This window comes from Vipera ursinii (assembly GCF_947247035.1).
Source record: "Vipera ursinii genome assembly, chromosome: 13".
NCBI classification, from domain to species: Eukaryota; Metazoa; Chordata; class Lepidosauria; order Squamata; family Viperidae; genus Vipera; species Vipera ursinii.
Window position 1 is genome coordinate 4,388,098 of NC_139526.1, and position 24,110 is coordinate 4,412,207.

A 24,110-nucleotide genomic window follows, 5' to 3' on the forward strand; every position below is an offset into this window, starting at 1 on the left:
AAGCAATATAAATATCACATCGATACTTATTCAAATGCTAAATGAAACTTTTTAGTCCCATATTTATTCTGGATATAATCAATCCATTTTTTCCACTCCACAATATATCTCTGTTGCGAATGGTCCTTCAAATACGCCGAAATCTTTGCCATTTCCGCCAGGTTGGAAACTTTTAAAGTCCATTCTTCTATAGACGGCAGTTCTTCCTTCTTCCAATATTGCCCTACTAAAAGTCTTGCTGCCATAATTAGGTTCAACATCAATTTAATGTCCACAACAGTAGTATCAGTAATAATACCCAGTAAAAACAATTGTGGAGAAAACTTTATCCTTCTCTTAAATATCTTCTGCATATTCCACCAAACTTTGATCCAAAAAGCTTTAACCTTTTTACAGGTCCACCACATATGAAAATACATTGCATCTTCACCACCACACCTCCAACATTTAGGCTGGTAGTTCGGATACATACTTGCTAACTTTTTGGGATCTAAGTGTCATCTATAAAACATTTTATAAAAATTCTCTCTTAAATTTTGGGCTTGCGTAAATTTTACATTTCTCACCCAAATCTTTTCCCAAGTATCCATTGTAATAACTTCTTGAATATTCTGAGCCCACTTTATCATACAGTCTTTAACAAGTTCTGTTTCTGAGTCAATTTCTATCAATGCAAGATATATCCGTTTGATATGTGCTTGACCCTGATTTCTAATTTGCTTTACCAAATTTTCATCAGTCATTGAAAAACCAATTTTCTGATCTTCTTTCCACCTGGCCTGTAGTTGCCCATACTGAAACCAGGTTTGAACAATCTTTTCTCCTCGTAAAAAGTTATACGGCTTCAAACGCCATACATTCCTCTCCAGACTTAAAATTTCCTTATATGTAATCACATCATGTTTAAACCCAACATTTATGTTTTCTATTGCGTGTTTCGGTATTGCCCATAAAGGTATCTTATAGTTTAACTTATATCTATACTTTTTCCAAACTCGCAACAGAGCATGTCTTAAAATATGCACCTTAAACACATTATCTACCTTCTTATCATACAATAAATATGCATGCCAACCAAATAGCAAATCATGACCTTCAAGGTTTAATAATCTTCCTTGTGTTAAGTTAATCCAATCACTTAACACTGACAAAGCAGCAGCTTCATAGTATAATTTAAAGTTGGGCATTTTGAGACCACCTCTTTCACGTGTGTCCTGCATAATCTTAAATTTAACTTGTGGCCTTTTCCCTGCCCAAACAAATTTATTAATACCCTTTTGCCATTCCTCCAAGTTTGAATCCTTTTTAAGAATACGTATCATTTGAAATAAAAATAGAAATTTCGGCAAAACATTCATTTTCACTGCTGCAATTTTTCCCAATAAGGACAATTGTAATTTTTTCCAGCTATCCAATTCTTTTTGAACTTTTCCCCATAGCTTTTCATAATTATTTTTATATAACTTTGCATTTGAGGGTGACAAATATACCCCCAAATATTTAACCCTTTTGACAATTTCAAATCCAGTTAACCATTCTAAAACAGCCTTTTGTGATACTGTCATATTCTTAGACAGCATTTTAGTTTTTTGTATATTAACCTTGAATCCAGAAACTTTCCCATATTGCATTATTATCTCCATCAATCCTACAACAGACTTTTCTGGCTGGGTCACCATAACAACCAGATCATCTGCAAACGCCCTCAATCTGTAATCCTGATCTCTTATTTGAATTCCCTTAATTTTTTCCGAATCCCGTATTTTAATCAATAATATCTCCAATGTTAAAACAAATAATAGAGGTGATAACGGACACCCCTGCCTTGTGCCCTTTTCAATATTACATGCTTCAGTCAAACTATTATTTACTATTATAAGGGCTGTTTGCTTTTGATATAATGCCCTGATTGGTTGTAGAAATTTATCCCCAAAATTCATTTTATCTAATACTTTCAACAAAAATTGCCAATCCAATTGATCAAAGGCTTTTTCAGCATCCAAAAAAATCAGCGCAGCAGAGATCTGGTTGTTTCTTTCCAAAAATTCCAACAAATCAACTATATGCGTCACGTTATTTTTCATTTGTCTACCACTTATAAACCCAGTTTGGTCACCATGAATTACCTGTTGCAGTACCCTCATTAATCTATTAGCTAAAACCTTAGCAAATATCTTGTAGTCCGTATTCAAAAGTGATATTGGTCTGTAATTTCTTGCTTGGGTAACATCCTGATCTTCCTTCGGAATCAGAGAAATGAAAGCAGTTTTCCAAGACGGAGGCACCCCTCCTCCCAATTTGAATTGTCTGAAACAATTCCCTTAATGGCTTTATCATCTCAGACTGTAAATTTTTATAATACACAGCAGTCAATCCATCCGTACCTGGTGCTTTACCCACTTTCAATTGTTTGCTAAAAAAATTTCTTCCTCAGTTATCAATTGATTCATCTCTTCCTTTTGTTCTTGTGTAAGAACCGGAATACTAGCATTCCTCAAATATACATCAATATCTGCTTCATTAATCTTATCTCTAGCATATAATTTAGAATAAAAATCAACAAAATTTCCTTAATAAGGTTCTGTTGATACACTACCTTACCCTTATGTTCTATTTTATCTATATTAGAAGCCCTTTGCTTCTTCCTTAACATATAGGCTAACTATCTACCTGGTTTATTGGCATTACAAAAAGTATTATGTCTAGCAAACCGTAGATTAGTTGCCACCTGATCAGCCATCAACTTATCAAACTGTCCCCTTAATAAATTAATAACCTCTTTAATCTTCACATCCGATGGATTCAAAATTAAGGCCTTTTCTTTTTCCCTAATTTCATTCTCTAATTCTTTCCTCCTAAATTCCAAATTACGTCTGTATTTATTATTCATATATATTAACACACCTCTCATATAAGCCTTACTAGCATCCCAAACCATTTCCATAGAAGTACCCTTATTCATATTAGTTTAAAAAAAACCTTCATCTGTTTTTTACATTTTTCCACATTTTCCTGATTTCTAAACAGGTTCTCATTTAGACGCCAAGAGCGCCTATCTCTGTTATCCTTATCAATCTCTAGCCAGACTGGACTATGGTCAGACATAGTTCTTGGACAAATCTTTATCTTCTTAATCCTAGAAAAGAAATCGTTAGTAATTAATATAAAGTCAATCCTAGAAAAAGATTGATGTCTATCAGAAAAAAAAGTATAATCCTTTTCATGTAGATTTCTTTCTCTCCAAATATCTCGCAGCTCCAAATCATCCTTCATCTCAAAAAAGGATTTAGGCAATTTAGCATGACTTGGAGTACTTCTAAAAGAACCACTCTTTTTTTTATTAAAAAGTTTTACAATACATTTTATCTTTAGCAAACCAAAAAAGAAAAAAAAACCTCCCAACCCCCTCCCCCCACCCTCTTCCCCCTCCCCAACCCTCCCCAACCCCTCCCTCACTTTCCCCTCCCCCCCGGCTTCCCAGAGCAAAATACAGGGTATAAAAATACAATCATAATCTAACTTACGCAAACAATCCTAAACTATTTAAACTACCGAACTTTAACTCATATAAGAAAACTCCAAACATGTATATATATATATCATATCAATAATTATACAAATACAAAATAATACTTTCCAATCTAATACCAAAACACAAACACAATACAAACAAACAATCATGATCTAACTTACGCAAAGAATCCTAAGCTATTCAAACTATCAAACTTTAACTCATATAGGTAAATTCCAAACATACATATATATATCATATCAATGATTATTCAAATACAAAATAATACCTTAAATTCATATTATCCTAATATATTATACAAATTAAAATACCATAGATTACTTCCAAACTTAATTTTATATATATATAATCACATCATTCTTATATTCTTATATTCTATTACCTACTCCAATATTGCCCATAAAAGTATTACAAATTAATTTCAATCACACATAAAACAATTTATATCAGTTTTATAAAACTATTCTTCTATCCAACTAGACTTTAACATACTAAAACCAAATTAATACAACCTTTCCTTCTCCTAATATATTATACAACTTAAAATACCATACACTACCTTCCAGGCTTAAAACTTTCCATCCAAATAACAAAGCATAACCTACAGAATATCAATAAACACTACTACAAATCTTCCCAATTAAATTTTCATAATCATCTTCAAACTAAAGCAACACAAAATATTATATAATTATTTTATAAGGGTGAAAAATGAATCCCCACATACTTAATCCTTCTAGCATCCTTATTACATTATTATCTCTTGCAATTATGCAACTAAATCCTCAGGTTTGCTTCATTCTTCCAGAAACAGCACACCTCTTCCAATTTCTGGCCTTCTCCCGTGGTGATGAAATTTGACCCACTCCTGTAACTTTCACATCTGTCTGCGTTAACCCTTCAACATCTTGTGGATTCTCTCTGGAACGTTGAGGCTCTCTGTCACCTTGTTTCTTTGTAGACTCCAAAGACGATATGGGGACTGCTTTTAAAACATTACTGTAAAAGTCACGTGCCTGAACCACTGTGGTAAGACAATGCCTCGTACCTTCATGAGTCACCACCATACCCTCTGGTATTTGCCATCTAAACTTAATATCACGTCGTCTCAATTCTTGTGTCAAAAAGGCAAATTCCTTCCTTTTTCTTAAAATTCTTGCAGGAATCTCTTTTAAAATCAAAACTTTTTGCTCATCCATTACAAAATCAATATTATAGGAGGCCTGGATAACTTCATTTCTAATCTTTCTCTTTGTGAAATAAACCACCACATCTTTGGGTAATTTCCTTTGTCTTGCAATCCACGAATTAACACGGAAGATTTTATCTATATCTTCCATTATTTCATCTGCTGGTCGCTCCAACACCCCTTCCAAAACCTCAGAAACCATTTTCGTCAAATTTTCCTTAGGATTTTCTTTTAGGCCTCTGATTCTCAAAGCAAGCTCCATCTGAAAATACTGTGTCGAAATCAAATCATAATCCATTTTCGCTATCATATTTTCAGTTTCTGTCATTTTGGCTTCCATTCTAGTATCATTTTGAACAAGATCTTCCACTTTTTCATCCAAAATCTCAATGCTTTTAGCCAGATTTAACGTTGCAGATGTGATGTCTGCTCTCATTTCTGCTAATTTCTCTGTAAACTTCTCCTCCAACTTTTTCTCCATTATCTCAACAAATTGTTGCATTTGCTTTTCCATAGTTTCTTGGAGCAAACTCTGCAAATCTTTCACTGTAAAAGCTGATACAGATTCAGATGCAGAGGACAATAAAGTTTTCGCCGAAGACTGCTGCCTCAGGGCAGGAACTTTAGAAGATATAGTCGCCATTTTCACCCTCTATTGTTAACTACTCACTTTCACATGCAGATTCAGCAAAGTTCATTGAGTTAAGGATCAAAACATCATCTTCACCAAAATCTGCATCGCTCTGCCTGCGTCCTCGTTCTCAAAAGCTCTTCCTTGCTAGCAGGGATGGTTGCGAACGCCCTGTTCTGCTCCAAAAAACCCGGAGCAGAGGCGCCTTGCAGTCCGGAGCATGCCCAGGCTTCGGGGGGGGGGCTCAATCCTTCCGCCACCAAAACTCTAAGTTCTGGCGGCCCCGGAGAGCTCTACCCCTACCTGGACGCTCACCCCCTCCTCTTCTCCTGAGGTGGGGGCTTCCAAGCCGCCGAACAGCTGATCAACGCTGTTTTCGGCGGCTCTACGGAGCTGCGAGGCTGACAGCCAAGAAATGGCTGCCTCCGGCGTCGCCTTGCCATCCGGAAGCCTAAAAGAACCACTCTTGTCCATTTGTACATCCAAGACACCATTCCAGTCTCCCATAAAAATAAAAGATTTATAATCCAACTGAGTGATCTTGCTGTGTAATAAACTATAAAAGTCTGCTTGTTGATTAGGGGCATATAATCCAACCAAAAGCGTTTTTTTTACCTTCTATTAGCAAATCTATTATAACATATCTTCCTTGTTTATCTGCTTCAATTAACTCCGCTGTCATAGTATTCTTGATATAAACAACCACTCCATTCTTCTTATTCATTGCAGAAGCAATAAATTGTGTGCCCAATCTTGAATTTAATAAGTACTTTTGGTCCATAACTCTAATATGTGTTTCTTGTAAGCAAATAACCATCTTCTGGAGTCCATTTAAGCTCACACCTACTGCTTCAGTGACTCCATCCAGCCACCTCATTCTCTGTCGTCCCCTTCTTCTATTGCCCTCAATCTTTCCCAGCATTAGGCTCTTCTCCAGTGAGTCCGTCCTTCTCATTAGGTGGCCAAAGTATTTGAGTTTTAGCTTCAGGATCTGGCCTTCTAAAGAGCAGTCAGGGTTGATCTCCTCTAGGACTGACCGGTTTGATCGCCTTGCAGTCCAAGGGTCTTCTCCAGCACCATAGTTCAAAGGCTTCAATTCTTTGGCACTCAGCCTTTCTTATGGTCCAGCTTTCACTGCCATACATTGCAACTGGGAAGACCATAGCCTTGACTATACGCACTTTTGTTGACAGGGTGATGTCTCTGCTTTTTAGTGTGCTGTCTAGATTTGCCATGGCTTTCTTCCCAAGGAGCAAGCGTCTTTTAATTTCTTGGCTACAGTCCCCATCTGCAGTGATCTTGGAGCCCAGGAAAATAAAATCTGTCACTACCTCCATTTCTTCCCCATCTATTTGCCAGGAATTGAGAGGGCCGGATGCCATGATCTTGGTTTTCTTAATGTTTAGTTTCAACCCAACTTTAGCACTCTCCTTCTTCACTCGCAACAACAGGCTCTTTAGTTCCTCTTCACTTTCTGCCATTAGAGTGGTATCATCTGCATATCTTAGGTTGTTGATGTTTCTTCCGGCAATCTTAATTCCAACGTTTGATTCATCTAGCCCTGCCTTTCTCATGATGTGCTCTGCATATAAGTTAAATAGGCAAGGCGACAGTATACAGCCTTGCCGGACTCCTTTCCCAATTTTGAACCAATCGGTGGTTCTGTGTCCAGTTCTCACTGTTGCTTCTTGACCCGCATATAGGTTTCTCAAGAGACAAATAAGATGGTCTGGTATGCCCATCTCTTTAAGGACTTGCCACAGTTTGTTATGATCCACACAATCAAAGGCTTTAGCATAGTCAATGAAGCAGAAGTAGATGTTTTTCTGGAACTCTCTAGCTTTCTCCATGATCCAGCATATGTTGGCAATTTGATCTCTAGTTCCTCTGCCTCTTCGAAATCCTGCCTGTACTTCTGGTAGTTCTCGATCCACATACTGCTGGAGTCTAGCTTGTAGAATTTTAAGCATAACTTTACTAGCATGAGAAATGAGTGCAATGGTGCGATAGTTTGAACATTCTTTGGCACTGCCTTTCTTTGGAATTGGAATGTAAACTGATCTTTTCCAATCCTGTGGCCACTGTTGAGTTTTCCAAATTTGCTGGCAAATTGAGTGTAGCACTTTTACTGCATCGTCTTTTAAGATTTTGAATAGCTCAGCTGGAATACTGTCACCTCCACTAGCTTTGTTGTTGCTCAGCTTTTCTAAGGCCCAGGACTCCAGAAGATGGTAGAGGACAGGAAGGCCTGGAGGAACATTGTCCATAGGGTCGCGATGGGTCGGACACGACTTCGCAACTAACAACAACAACAAGCAAATAACATCAGTCTTGAATTGTTTTAAATATTGAAAGATTTTCTTTCTCTTCTGAGGTGAATTTAAGCCATTGACATTCCAAGTTAGAAGCTTAGTCGCCATCCTTAGCGACCCGAAGCTTTTGGAGCGCGCCTTCCAGGATCCCCTTAACATTCTTAGGTCACGCCCCTCCCACAGCTTCGCTATAGGTACGCTTTGGAGGTTCCATAACTTTCTGCTGGTCTTGTTCTTGCTCTCGTCTCATTCGTCTCAAAGCAGCACGCGTCATCCTCTGGTCTCCAGCTTCTTCCAATGATACTGAAATTTAATCCACTCCTGTAGCTTTCTCGTCTGTCTGCATTGTTCCTTCAGCACCTTGAGGCTCTTCCTCTCCATTCTTCTTTGTAGATTCCAAAAGTGGTATGGGGGTTGCTTTTAAAACATTACTATAAAAATCACGTGCCTGCATCACTGTAATAAGACGATGTCTCGTGCCTTCATGCATCACCACCATACCCACTGGTATCTCCCATCTGAACTTGATATCACGTCGCCTGAGCTCTTGTGCTAGAAAAGCAAACTCCTTTCTTCTCCTTAAAATTCTTGGAGGGATCTCTTTTAAAACCAGGACTTCTTGCTCAGCAATTACAAGCTTGATATTGTAAGAGGCTTGGATAACTTCATTCCAGATTGTTCTCTTTGTAAAATAAACAACCACATCTCTGGGTAATTTCCTTTGTCTTGCAATCCACGAATTAACACGAAAGATTTTATCTATGTCTCCCACAATTTCATCTGCTGACCGTCCCAAGGAGAACTGTCCTTGTGTCTGGTTGTTTTGGCATGCAGTGCCTTATGGCATCGTCTTGAGGGAAGGAGTTGAAACAGTTTATGTCCAGGATATGAGGGGTCCGTAGATATTGTGTGATGTGAACAAAGAGGATTATGAATCCTTCTGAAAGCTTAAATCAAACAAATACCCTTTTTATAACTAAGTTTGCATGTTGTTGTTATATTCAACAATATTTTGGTTATTGTTGCAATGGAGTTATATGCAGTCATAGGTTAGAAGACCCTGGCGATATCTCTCTGGCTGTTGCTAATTGGCTACTGGGTACAGGTCTTTTGCTAATGGCCAGAAATTTAAAGATTGCAAAATTCCCAGTAGGTTGGCTGAAAAGAGTCTCACATCCCTGTGGGATTTCTCAATCTTCCTGTGCTTTGAACATCAAAGAGATTGGTGTGTGGTACAAGCCGGGATGATGTGCCCAATTGGCTCCAGATCAGACTGCTGCCTTGTTACAAGTCACGATGATCAGCCTACATCAATTTGTCAGGAAAGCAGCAATTAGCAGAACCACCAAATTTGCTAGTAAGTTCAGTGCCTAAATTCTGGTTTTTGACCCAGTAAAGAAAAGACTCCCAGACAGAGCAGGGGACCCAAGGGGATCACAGATAACCTGATTAAGAATTCTAAAAGCAAACTAATTACTGAACCCCAGAATGTTTAGTCCAAGGTATTTAGTTCCATCAGTTACTGGGGGGGGGGGCAGTTTTTATCTGTTAAAAGTGGCCTTCCCAGGGAGAATGCTTTGGATGGGGGGCACCCGCAGGGAAGCCTGAAGTGTCAAGAGGGTAGCTTTCTTTGCCCAGGGATGGAGAAATTCAACACTAGCCTAGTGGTGAGGAATGGTTGGTAAAGTTGACAAATGTTGCTGAAATAATTTGACTCTTTTGATTAGAGAAAAAAACACTGTCTCCATTTATTAGTGACTGGAAGCCTCTTACAATCTTTTTTTTTCTAAAAATGAAAAGAATGAATTTACACTATCTTTTTCTATTTTTCTTCAACTTTTTTCTTGCATAGTTTTGCTTTTTCTTTTCTTTCTTTTTCTTCTTTATATTGCTTTAGTTTTTATCTTCCTGTTTAAATGTTTTAATAAAAATTATAAAAGAAAAATAGTCAAGACACTTCCCTTAATAGTGCAGTTGCCATGTTTTCTTTTTTCTTTTTCTTTTTTAACCCTTGAATAGGAGTGAGATACTGTATGTGGGAACAGAGAGGGGACTGGTCCCCAAAGTGCTTTTTCAATAGGCAACCAAACTTGGTTTTTTTCCTTGAGGATATTTCGCTTCTCATCCAAGAAACCTCTTCAGTTCTTCATGAGAAACATCTTCAAGGAAAAAAAACAAAGTCCAGTTGCCTGTTGAAAAAGCACCTTTGGGGCAACCATGACCTGGATGACTGAGAATCTCAGAATAGAATAGAATAGAATAGAATAGAATAGAATAGAATAGAATAGAATAGAATAGAATAGAATAGAATAGAATAGAATAGAATAGAATAGAATAGAATAGAATAGAATAGAAAAGAATCTGGAAGGGACCTTGGAGGTCTTCTAGTCCAGTCCCCTGTTCAAGCAGGAGAACCTATACCATTTCAGATAAGTGACTGTCTAGTCTTTTCTTGAAAACCTTCAGTGATGGAACACCCACAACCTCCGAAGGCAAGCTGTTCCACTGGTTAATTGTCCTCAATGTTAGGAGTTTCTCCTTAATTCCAGGTTGCTTCTCTCCTTGATCAGTTTCCAACCATTGTTTCTTGTCTTGCCTTCTTCTTTGTGGCAGCCCCTCAAAAATAGAGAGGAGACTTCCATTTTTGATCCTTTTCTCCTGAGTTCAAGGGAGAAAGAAAAAAGAGCAAGGGGGTACCAGCGACCTAAATTTCATAAGCAATTTGAAACTGCTCAGAAGGTTGCATTGGAGAGACCAAGTGCCGAATTGCCCGCCTCCACCATGTACCTGCATATCTACCCTTTCTTTCCCATGCCTCTTTCTGCCCTATTAGAGAAGAGGGAAACAGGTTTCTGTCCCTTTACCACCATGCTAGTTGCAGATCATTGCTTTGCTGCTCTGGGAAACCAGTGGTTTTGAGCAGGTGATACAGATCCAGTTACTTAGATATCCAAAATATGTCTTTCCGAAGAGACATACGGAAGACATGCCTCACTTTGTTTTTTATAGGTAAAGTAAAGGTAAAGGTTCCCCCGCACATGCGTGCTAGTTGTTTCCAACTCTAGGTTCTGGTGCTCATCTCCGTTTCAAAGCCAAAGAGCCAGCGCTTGTCCGAGGACATCTCCGTGGTCATGTGGCCGGCATGACTAGATGCCAAAGGCGCACGGAACGCTGTTACCTTCCCACCGTAGTGGTCCCTATTTTTCTACTTGCATTTTTACGTGCTTTTGAATGCTAGGTTGGCAGAAGATGGGACGAGTAACAGGCGCTCACTCTGTTACACGGCACTCGGGATTCAACCCGCCAAACTGCCGACCTTCTGATCGACAGGCTCAGCATCCTAACCCACTGAGCCACCGTGTCCCTTTTGTTTTTATACACAGTGGTAATTGGTTCTGGAAGGAGCGATGAGTATCAAAAACAGTGAGTACCAAAAAGATTTTTCCCATAAGGAATAATATTAGTGAGTCACAAGGCAGCCGACACCAACAGGTTTTAGCTTGTGCGTTGAGTACCAAACAAATAATGATTACTGGGAGAAAATTTTCATGTTAAAATGTGTTGAGTACCAAATTTGTTGAGTTTCAGAGCAGTTGCATACCAAGATACCACTGTACCTTTAAAATATTAGGAACTGGGCATGGCTGGTCTAATGAAGAGAAGGACCAAGGGAGACATGACAGCAGTGTTCCAATATTTGAGGGCTGTCACAGAGAAAAGGAGATCAACCTATTTTCCAAAGCACCCGAAAACCAGACAAGGAATATGGATGGAAACTGACCAAGGAGAGATTCAACCTAGAAACAAGGAGAAATTTCCTGACAGTGGGAACAATCAACCAGTGGAACAGTTTGCCTTTAGATGTTGTGGGAGCTTCATCACTGGAAGCTTTCAAGAAGAGACTGGACTGCCATCTGTCAGAAATGGTGTGGGGGTCTCCTGCTTGGGTGGGGGTTGGACTAGATGACCTACAAGCTCCTTTCCAACTCTGTTGTTTTCTATTCTATTCTATTCTATTCTATTCTATTCTATTCTATTCTATTCTATTCTATTCTATTCTATTCTAGTGAGGCAAAGTAATGCAGTAGAAATTCTCTGGGTTTCTTTTATACCATCTACAATATCCAAGCCCTTCTTTGCTGACCTGTTTAACAACCATTATTAATTAAGCAGTTGCTGTAGAGTGATTTTGCCATCCATCATAAAGATGGGTGGTCAGTACTGGTGAGCATGCCCAGGTGCCACCAAGCCCTCAAGAGTTACACTTACTGCTGTTGTCACACAGTTGTTTCGAAGAACAACAACCACTTAGTGTTCATTAAATATGTATTGACACAACAGTAAACTGACAATTGCAAAGGTCTCTGCAAAAGAGTTAGGAGGAGAGGAACTGCTGAAATTAGATAAAATTGACAATCTCATTTAGGGAAGATTTAGCAGAATCTTAGGATGGACTCTAAATGCATTGTTTTTATGCACACTGATGTAGTGACCAGGGCAGCCCATAATTTTTACCAGCTTCCTTGGTCAAGACCATTCATTCCCATGGATTGTCCTCTTGCTGAGGACCTCCAAAGAGAGCCTACAACTGCTTTCCCTGGAGATAGCTGCCAAAGCCCATTCCCATCTACCCGAGCATCAAACTGTAATAATATATAACAGTGATGATGTCCATGGGGGAGAGTCAAACTTATCAGGAGGATGCCTGCAACCACAGGATCAAAGCCCCACCGCTTTTTGCATACGGTGCCCAAGTATCTATAGGTAGTCCTTGACTTACAGCCACAATTGAGCCCAAAGTTTATGTTGCTAAGTGAGATATTTGTTAAGTGAGTTTTTGCCCCAGTTTACCATCTTCCTTGCCACAGTTGTTAAGTGAATCACTGAAGTTGATAAGTTAATAACCTGGTCGTTAAGTGCATATGGCTTCCCCATTGAGTTTATTTCTAAGAAGTTAGTAAAAGTTGATCACGTGACCTTGGGACACAGCAATGGTCATAAATATAAACCACTTGCCAAGCATTTGAATTTTGATCACATGATGATGGGGCTTGCTACAAAGGTAAGTGTGAAAAATGGTCATAAGACACTTTTTTCAGTTGTGTTGTAATTTTGAACGGTCACTAAATGAAGTGTAAGCTGAGGACTACCTGTATTTAAAAGGAAGTGAATCACATTTTTAATAAATGCAAATATAAAAAAAATCAATTATGCCAGAGTTTCTGCAGCCCTGATCCCTGCCTAGCTTTCTTTTGTCCTTGTTCCCTAACCTTCCTCTCTAGATTTATCTCCCCTACACCACTCTTTAAAGTAGGAATGCAGTTAAAGATGTCATAAAAAGTATAATTATAAACAATGGATAACAATGTTTGCTAGGAATTCTGGAAAATGTCATTTCAAAAAGCAGGAGAGGGAACATCACTTTAGAAAAAAAATGATTTTCTACACCCTTTTAAAAAGTTGCTACAGGACAGCATAAGACGCAAGTTGACAAATAGCTCTGGTTTTAATTTTCCCTTTTATGTTTTTTTTAATCCCTGCATGGGGGAAGGAATGTCGATTAAGAATAGGCATGAAACAATTTAGAGCTTTAGAAAAAAAAGATGGGAAAGGACAGATAACCTCTTTAAAACCAAGAGGATTTTTCTTACGTATTTCAAATGCATAATTTCATCCTAATTTCTGTCCTCTATGCCATTAGGCTAATTGGCACAAAACTACTTTGGATATCTTTTTTATAAAACATGCATACATACACACGCACGCACACACACACACACACAGAGACGCACACACACACAGAGAGAAAGAAAATTTGCCCATAAAAACTTGTTGAAAGAATTCACAACTGTCCTGCCCACATGGAAATGCCCATGACCACAAAATATGTGCACAAATATTTCACATGTGGAATCTGTGGGCACAACATGCTGAGAAGGTTGACTCAGCCTTCCATCCTTCTGAGGTCAGTAAAATGAGGAGCCAGATTGTTGGGGGTGATATGCTGACTTTGTAAACCACTTGGAGAGGGCTGTAAAGTACTATGAAGGAGTATATACAGGTTAAACTCAAAAAATTAGAATATCGTGCAAAAGTTCATTTATTTCAGTAATGCAACTTAAAAGGGGAAACTAATATATGAGATAGACTCATTACATGCAAAGCAAGATAGTTCAAGCCCTGATTTGTCATAATTGTGATGATTATGGCATACAGCCCATGAAAACCCCAAATCCACAATCTCAGAAAATTAGAATATTGTGAAAAGGTGCAATATTCTAGGCTCAAAGTGTCCCACTCTAATCAGCTAAATAAGCCATAACACCTGCAAAGGGTTCCTGAGCCTTTAAATGGTCTCTCAGTTTGGTTCAGTAGGAATCACAATCATGGGGAAGACTGCTGACCTGACAGTTGTGCAGAAAACCATCACTGACACCCTCCATAAGGAGGGAAAGCCTCAAAAGGTAATTGCAAAAGAAGTTGGATGTTCCCAAAGTGCTGTATCAAAGCACATTAATAGAAAGTTATGTGGAAGGGAAAAGTGTGGAAGAAAAAGGTGCACAAGCAGCAGGGATGACCGCAGCCTGGAGAGGATTGTCAGGAAAAGGCCATTCAAAAGTGTTGGGGACTTTCACAAGGAGTGGACTGAGGCTGGAGTCAGTGCACACACTGCAAGATACTTGAAGTCCAGTGTGAAGTTTCCACAGTCTGTGTTGATTTGGGGAGCCATGTCATCTGTTGGTATTGGTCCACTGTGCTTCATTAAGTCCAGGGTCAACGCAGCCATCTACCAGGAGATTTTGGAGCACTTCATGCTTCCTTCCACAGACGAGCTTTATGGGGATGCTGACTTCATTTTCCACCTGTCCACACTGCCAAAAGCACCAAAACCTGGTTCAATGACCGTAGGATTACTGTGCTTGATTGGCCAGCAAACTCGCCTGACCTGAACCCCATAGAGAATCTATGGGGCATTGCCAAGAGAAAGATGAGAGACATGAGACCGAACAATGCAGAAGAGCTGAAGGCCGCTATTGAAGCATCCTGGTCTTCCATAACACCTCAGCAGTGCCACAGGCTGATAGCTTCCCTGCCACGCTGCATTGAAGCAGTAATTGCTGCAAAAGGGGCCCAAACTGAGTACATATGCATGCTTATACTTTTCAGAGGTCCGATATTGTTCTATGTACACTCCTTGTTTTATTGATTGCATATAATATTCTAATTTTCTGATATTGTGGATTTGGGGTTTTCATGAGCTGTACGCCATAATCATCACAATTATGACAAATCACGGCTTGAATTATCTTGCTTTGCATGTAATGAGTCTATCTCATATATTAGTTTCCCCTTTTAAGTTGCATTACTGAAATAAATGAACTTTTGCACGATATTCTAATTTTTCGAGTTTCCCCTGTATGTGCTATTGCTATTCTAGCAATATGAAAGATAATACTTTTATAGTTCTTGCATGGATTATACTTTATTATGGCTTCAGAGCCAGAAAACATACATCAAATACGTATGTCAGAGATTTATAGAAAAATATGCACATACAATCTTTAAATGTAAATAAAAAGTAAGCATGCTTTTATGGTATATGTTCCTGGTCATGCAAACAAAGTGACAAAAAAGCTTCATGCTCTCTGCCAAGATGTTTGGGACAGATGAATTGCACATGGGGTTCCCTGCAAAGTGGGGTACATGAGCATGGAGCGCAGGGAGAGCCATGGATTTTTTCAGCACCCACACAGGCTTGCATGCAGCAGCGTGTCCAATCTGGCCAAGGTGAAGATGTTCAGATGAAGAGAAATCATACACTCCTGATGTTGCTGGCAGAAGGGGTCAGTCTGTTATTTGGGGGATAACAATGAGGGCAATCAGTGAAATTGTAGAGTTGAAAGCATCCACAGAGGTCATTTAGTCCAGCCTCTGAGGTAGGAAAGGAGATGCAGGATTCCTGCAATTAATGTCTGCTTATTAAAGTCTACTTGGTTTTTATCTTACTATTTGTCTATGGAGATTCTCAGTCATTCAGATCAAGATGCTTTTTCAAAAGGCAACTGGACTTTCTTTGTTTTTCCTTGAAGATGTTTCACTTCTCCAAGAAGCTTTTTCAGTTCTTCAATTCTGTGGAGTTCTTCACTGTTCAGTCAGAATTGAAGAGGCTTCTTGGATGAGAAGCAAAATGTCTTCAAGGAAAAACAAAGTCCAAATGCCTTTTGAAAAAGCACCTTTGGGATATCTTACTTCTTATTTTTCCTTATTATAAAAATAATCCATCATTATTAGGAAGCAAAAATCTCACATAAACCAAGATATTCCACACCATTTGGAATAATACACATATATTTACAGTCTTTAAGAGAGCAAGTTCATGTACCCAGTTTTAATATTTTGATCCCAAAAGATGCTAGTAAAGGAAGAAATATTTTTATAATTAGTTGGCCGACGTATTTAAAATACAAACCAAGTGTGAATATAGCAATGCTTAGTTAAAAGATTCTTCAAGGCTCTTTGTTGCTGGGCTAAATTTTCTGTTTCTACATTTTTAAATACCATTGATCCAAATAAAGATGGACTTTAATGTCCAGTATTTGGCTATAATAAACCTAGCCCTTAACAACAAAGCTTAAATTAGTTCCTTTTGTTTGCACTATTGTTTTATGTCCTTAGCAAAATAGACAACAACATCAAACCAGCAGCAATTATTAAAGATGGTTGTGTAATCTTTCCAGTTTCTTCAAAAACTTTCAGTAAATGCATATTTTAATCAAAATTACGGAAACTGCCTGTCGTATAAGAGATGGTAGCATTCTGATGGCAAATTAAAATGGAAGAGACCCTGCCTGGGTAGTCTCAATTAGTGTCAATTAATCAATTTGATGAGATTTATCAACAGAAAAGCAAGCTTTAAAATTCCATATTGCTTTTTAAAAAAACTAGAACAACACCAGAAGCCTTTGAAAGTTTGCACCAGAAATCCTGCTTAAATGTGAAGGATTTATTTGCCACTCCCACTTCCAGAGGTGCACTTAGTTTTCCTAAAAATCCCAATGCTCCTGCAGTTATTGTGTTCTGAAAAACCAATGGAATGTGTTTACTTGAAGCAATCTATATGACTTTTATTCCTACAGAAACCTGATGCCAAGGACCTTGGAAGGACAGATCACCATGGAGAAAACTCCAAGTTATTTTGTGACAAAGGAAGCCCCGTGGCGCATTTACAATATGTCCAGAGACATCAAGTTGATCGTGGTGGTTCGCAACCCTGTGACCCGGGCCATTTCAGACTACACCCAGACTCTTTCCAAGAACCCCACCATCCCCAGCTTCCAAAGCCTGGCCTTCAAGAATCTGAGCATGGGTCTTATTGATATCACATGGAGTGCTGTGAGGATTGGTCTTTATGTGAAGCATCTGGACCACTGGTTGCGTTATTTTCCTCTATCCAGTTTTCTCTTCGTCAGCGGAGAGAGATTGGTGAGTGACCCAGCTGGGGAAATGGGCCGTGTCCAAGACTTTCTGGGTCTCAAGCAAGTGGTGACTGACAAGCACTTCTACTTCAATGAAACCAAGGGTTTTCCTTGCTTAAAGAAACCGGAAGGGAGCAGCAGGCCCCGATGTTTGGGGAAGTCCAAAGGACGGCCACACCCCAAAATTGACCAGCAGGTTGTCCAACGCCTGCAGGAATTCTACAGACCCTTCAACTTAAAGTTCTATCAAATGACTGGGCAGGACTTTGGGTGGGATTGAGAGATTTCTTGACACAAAGGAGAGAGGTGGAATGTCGTGGGAGCAAACATGAGGCCTCCTCAAAGATCTCATGAAGTACATACTTCTCCCAAAAGCCTGTTGGGCAAAGATGCATCTGAAATGCAACATCCGAGGAACATTTTCTGACCCTTACTAATTTATATACTGTTATGCTTAACAGTGTAGAGAGGAAAGTTTTTAAGCCTCCCCAGCTGACATCAGCAAAACGATATCAAAGGAGGAAAACATAGATCGACTGAAATATTCTGCTAAATAAATCTGGCCAAAATGGATAAGGTGTCTGAAGTAGTGTTGAATGAGAGAGAGGACTTGCCTGGGTGTGATGTGTCATCACGGTGTCTTTCAGTTTCCCTCTTGCATATATTATTGATTGTACAGGTAGTCCTTGACTTATGACCACAATTGAGCCCAAAATTTATGTTGCTAAGTGAGACATTTAAGTGAATTTGCCCCATTTTATGACCTTTCTTGCCACAGTTGTTAAGTGAATCACTGCAGTTGTTAAATTAGTAACACAGTTGTTAAATGAATCTGGCTTCATTTGACTGTGCTTGTCGGAAGGTCGCAAAAGGTGATCACATGACCCTGGGACACTGTGACCGTCATAAATATGAATCATTTGCCAAGCATCTGAACTTTGATCACGTGACCATGGGGGATGCTGCAATGGTTGTCTGTGAAAATGGTCATGTCACTTTTTTTGTGCCGTTGTAACTTCAAACGGTCACTAAATGAACTGAGGACTACCTGTATTTCACATGAATGATGTAAAAAAAAATCGGGCTGCAGTTCCACCCCAAATCAAACCACTGGTATTAAGGTGAGGATGATGACAGGGCAACATGAATGTAGAATTTATTGAAATGAGTCAATGCGCTTGAAGTCCACATGCATTTGGGGAAACTTTTGTTCTGCAGACAATTTTGTAAGAACTTCTTGGGGTGTCCCCAAATTTCCTGTGTATAAAGGACCAAGATTAGTTAGTGTGCTAATGCAGAACATTTCAATTGCACGACACACATTGTTTACCCAGCCTATATCTGTGTGCAGTGTGAGAAAGCACAACTACACATTCAGAATCTGCACACTGAAGAGTGCTGGTGGAAAAAGATGATGCTACTTTCCCAAGGTCTAGGCTGCATATAAAAAATTAATGGACTCCATGTAGCTAAAGTAACCCACTGGTCGAAGGAAAACCCAGAGTGTATTTTGTACAAAAAAAAAGCACAGGCTGATGATACAGTATTTCATTGGTGCATTCAGCTCCTGAGCATTTCAGCTTTTTTAAAATTTAAAATTCAAATTTCCAGCCATTGTGACCGAGAAGGTATGCTTAAATGTACAACTGTTACTTGCATGCTACCTGAAAATCAAGAGGTCATTTTCTTCCTGAGATTTATGGGAAGATATACTACAGGTCCGTGGAGATTTTCAGTCATCCAGGTCATAGTTGTCTCCAAGGTGCTTTTGCAAAAGGCAGCTGGACTGTTTTTTCCTTAAGGAAGAAGAACAAAACATTTTGTTTCTCATCCAAGAAACTTCATTAGCTCTGATGAAATTTCTTGGATGAGAAACTAAACATTTTGTTGTCTCAGGTGCTTTTTCAAAAGGCAACTGGACTGGACTTTTGTGACAGCTATTACCTAGATGACTAAGAATCTCCACAGACATTGAACTGTTTTGTTCTTCTTCCGCAAAGAAGAAACAGTCCAGTTGCCTTTTGAAAAAGCACCTTTGAGATATACTACAGGGTCTTTCAAAAAATCTTATCCATCACTGCTGACAGAACCAGCATGAATTACACAAAATAAGATAATTTGTGCAGGCACAGAATTTTTCATTTCTTCTTAGAACACACATGATCTGAAATACATTAAACTGCTTTGCACATGTCAGTGGGCGTTCCCCACTTGGATGATGTATGTCTTTCAATCAACATAAACTGAAGGGCTGTGCTTGGATGATGTGCCATTTGTGCATGGGGCCATCCAGGTCTTCCCACTCACAGTGTGTGACCATTGGGCACAAAGGACCAAGCATTAATGGGTCCATCTGACTCAATAAACTGCAGTCAATGGAACAAACAAAAGGCAGAGATTTTATTGTTATTTTTAGGATATATCTGGTAAAAGGTAAAGGTAAAGGCTCCCCCGCACATGCGTGCTAGTCGTTTCCAACTCTAGGGGCCAGTGCTCATCTCCATTTCAAAGCCGAAGAGCCGGCGCTTGTCCAAGGACGTCTCCATGGTCATGTGGCCACCATGACTAGATGCCAAAGGTGCACGGAACACTGTTACCTTCCAACCGTAGTGGTCCCTATTTTTCTACTTGCATTTTTACGTGCTTTCGAACTGCTAGGTTGGCAGAAGCTGAGACGAGTAACAGGCGCTCACTGCTATGCGGCACTTGGGATTCAACCTGCCAAACTGCCGACCTTCTGATCGACAAGCTCAGCGTCCTAACCCACTGAGCCACCGCATCCCACATATCTGGTAAAGGCTAACACAAAAGTTGGGTGGAACTTCAACAAGGGTTCCTGTAGGAACTCTTAGCAGTAGCTAATAAAAAGAAAATAACAGAAGCCCCTCTGTTCCACTCTCCCCAAATGTTTATGACCGGTTTTTCTGGTTCACACTTTCACATGGGTGTGCCAAGCGGATTTGCAAAGCAAGTGAGTTCTAGAAAAGACAGTAGCTGTGCTCTCTTTTATAGAGGCTGATCACGCAGAGATGAGCAGAATTTGTTTTTTTAAAAAAACAGATGCGTGATGCTAACCTGATTGTAGTCTTGCAAGTGTTGCAGAAAACAATCACTTTCAGGCACACACAAAACACATTGTCTTTGATTTTTAAGCTAAGCAGTAGAAGAAGTATTTGCCAGCTACTGGAAAAAGGAAGGACTGTAGTATAAGGGTAGTCCCCGACTTAACAATCACAATTGATTCCCAAATTTTTCTTGCTGAGTGAAACATTTGTTAAGTGAATTTTACCCCATTTTACGACCTGTCTTGCCACAGTTGTTAAGTGAACCACTGCAATTGTTAAGTTAGTAACCCGTTTGTTAAGTGAATCTGGTTTCTCCGTTAACTTTGCTTATAAGAAGGTTGCAAAAGGGGATCACACGACCCCGGGGCACCGCAATCGTCATAAATATGAGTCGGTTGCCAAGCATCCGAATGTAAATCACGTGACCACAGTGTGAAAAAAGCTCATAAGTCACATTTTTCAGTGCCGTTGTAACTTTGGACCATCACTAAACAAACTATTGCAAGTCAAGAACTTCCTGTACTTGCACTGACCATACACTCCACCATATTGTGCTTACTTTTACACCCATATCTTAAAATCTGCTGGGAACTCAGATTGCAGTCTGAGCATCTCTTTTAGCATGAAATCAATTGAGCCTTGTAACTTTGTTGTTTAGTGCTCTCTCTCTCTCTCTCTCTCTCTCTCACACACACACACACACACACACACACACAAACACACAGTTGGCATTGTGCCAGTGGAAGTCACATCCCAGATGGACCCTGGGGGCTTGGATATCAGACATCCTTGGGGAGTGGGGAACCTCCATCATCCCTTTTACTGGCAGCCTCCCATCATAGACTCTCCCCGGCATGTTTAGGCTTTGTTTCCACCCTGACATTCGACCAAATTATTCTCCACCAAGGTCTTTAAAGGTTCCTAAGAGCCAGTGAATGCGGGGGTGGGGGTGGGGGTGTTGCGATAGTGATCCTGTTTTTCATCTGAATGCCTGCATTGAGGCCAAGGGCCATTGAGATGCAAAGAGCCCCACGGAAAGCTGGTTTCTGTCTCAGCCTTATGAAAAAAAGGGCGAGGGTTACTCCCTTTCCCTCCCCACTTTGACAAAGGCAGGACCTGCATCTCCAAAGCCACACAATATGGGATGGAGAGGGGCTTTCAGAGGTGCTCATGGAGGGCATTCTGTGGCCTAGGCAGAAACTGGGAAGGGGGGAGGGGAGGAACAAGATGACTGCCCAGATTAAGACTTTTCAAGTACTACATGAACCCCCTGTTTAAACTAATTGCTGCCCCACAGCTCAAGGGGTCAAGTATTTGCATTCAGGGCATTGAGCGGCTGCCACTTGAGGGGTTGACCAGGTGAAGCCTCTACTTCATTCGATGAAGGCAATAAAAACAACCTTTTGTATGGGGAGAAGAGGGGCGAAAGAGGAGAAGGGAAACAGATTGGCTCCTTCCAGAACAAAAACTTCTGCATTCAAATAAAGTTTTGGGGTGCCACTGGGGGTTTTAAGGAGTAAGCCTTTTTACAAAGGCCAGAAAGGGTCAGCTTTTCATTGACTTCTGGGCAACCTGGGGAGCCATTTGCCTGCTAGACCCCTTTGAGAGGGAATAAGTTATAATAGGATGGCATCTTAAACCCTGTCATAGGTGGCAAGACAATAGGGGAACTCAGGCACCACACAAGTTATGTAGAAAGTAAACACAGCGTCAGTCATAAAGGACTCAAATGTCTATACACCAATGCACAGAGTATAAACAGCAAACAAGGTGAACTAGAAATTCAAGTTAATGAGGGCAGATATGATATTGTTGCCATTATGGAAACATGGTGGGATGAAATCCACAAATGGAACATACAGCTAGAGTGATTTAAATTAGAAACAGACCAAATAAAAGAGGAGGTGGAGTTGCTCTCTATATAAGAAATAACTACATCTCTAAAGAAATAGAGCATAATGATGAAAACTGTAAACTTGAATGCATTTGGGTCAATATAAAAAGGGGGGAATGACATTACCATAGGAGTATACTATAGGCCACCCAACCAAACAGAGGAAATAGATGAACTTTTTGCTAGTCAGCAAAATGGTATGTAGGAAGCACACCACAAGAGTAATGGGGGACTTTAACTACCCTGATATCAACTGGGAGACAAACTCTGCACCAAGTGGAAGATCAAACAGATTCCTGACAAACCTAGCAGACTTTGTCACCCAAAAAGTAGAGAAGGGAACTAGGGGATTAGTAATTTTGGATTTAATTCTCACTAACAGAGATGAAATGATAGAAGGTGTTGAAGCCACAGGAACCTTGGGAGGAAGTGATCATGCAATATTGGAATTCAACATTATGGAAGCACAAGCAATAGAACACAGTCAAACTAGAGTCTTGGACTTTAAGAGAGCAAATTTCAATAATTAGAGAGATCTTGGGAAGAATTCCATGGATGAGAATCCTCAAGGGGAAAACAACTCAAGAAGCTTGGGAAATTTTGAAAAATGAGATAATAAAAGCCTAGTCTAGAACAATACCAACAAAGAAGAAAAATAACAGCTCTCAAAAGAAACCAGCATGGCTGCATAAAGAACTCTCTGATAAATTGAAAGATAAAAAGGACAAGTATAGAAAGTGGAAAGAGGGGCACATAACTAAGTCAGAATATCAGCAAATAGCCTGAGCCTGCAAAGATGAAGTGAGAAAAGCTAAGGCTCAAAATGATCTAAGGCTTGCGACCAAAGTCATCAATAACAAAAAAAAAGCTTCTTTCAACATGAAAAAAACAAGAAAAAGTGAAGGAAATGATTGGTCCATTAGTGGGTGAAAGTGGCAAGAACGTGACAAGCAACAGGGAGAAAGCAGAACTATTTAACTCATTTTTTGCATCTGTCTTTACACAAAGGAAAAAAAACAGACCAATCTATCAAAAACAGTGCCATAAAAAACAGAATAGAAACACAAGTTAAGATAGGCAAGAAAATGGTAAGTGAGCACCTGTCCAGCCTAGACAAGTTCAAATCACCAGGACCAGATGGATTACATCCCAAGGTTCTCAAGGAACTGGCAGATGTGATTTCAGAACCACTGAACTATATTTTTCAAAGATCCTGGAGCTCTGGGGAACTACCAGAGGACTGGAAAAGAGCTGATGTAGTTCCCATCTTCAAAAAAGGGAAAAAAATGCATCCAGGAAATTACAGACCTATCAGCCTGACCTCAATACCTGGGAAGATTCTGGAAAAGATAATCAAACAACGAATCAACGAGCACCTAGAGGCAAACAAAATCATTACTAAAAGCCAACATAGGTTTGTCAAAAACGGATGATGCCAGAGAAATCTTATTGCATTTTTTGAACAAGTGACAAAATTAGTGGATCAGAGGAATGCTGTGGATATAATTTACTTGGACTTTAGTAAGGCATTTGATAAAGTAGATCACATCCTACTACTTGATAAGATAGAAAAATGTGGGTTAGACAGCATCACCACCAGATGGATTCGTAGCTGGCTGACCGGCTGTACTCAGCATGTGGTCCTCAATGGAACCTCATCTACATGGAGAGAAGTGTGTAGTGGGGTGCCCCAGGGTTCTCAACATCTTCATCAACGATTTGGACAAGGGGATAGACGGGGAACTCATCAACTTTGCAGACGACATCAAGCTGGCAAGAATAGCCAACACTCTAGAAGACAGGCTTAAGATACAGGAGGATCTGGACAGACTTGAACACTGGGTGCTATCTAACAAAACAAAATTCAATGGAGAAAAAAGTAAGGTTCTACATTTAGGCAAGAAAAACTAAATGTGCAGGTATACGTAGTATAGGGGGTACCTTGCTCTGTGAGAGGGATCTCGGAGTCTCATTAACAGAGGGATAGAATCAAGATCACGTGAAGTATTAA

General features: G+C 39.7%; 1 protein-coding gene across 1 annotated transcript in view; it reads left to right on the forward strand.

Moving 5' to 3' along the window:
* HS3ST6 (heparan sulfate-glucosamine 3-sulfotransferase 6) overlaps positions 1-18,577 on the forward strand; it is a 106,735-nt gene extending 88,158 nt beyond the window's left edge. Inside the window, exon 2 of the mRNA XM_083372626.1 lies at positions 16,802-18,577. Within this exon, the coding sequence (XP_083228752.1) occupies positions 16,802-17,420 (619 nt within the window). The 3' untranslated portion in view covers positions 17,421-18,577. The remainder of the gene's footprint in view (positions 1-16,801) is intronic.
* The last annotated feature ends 5,533 nt before the right edge of the window (positions 18,578-24,110 follow it).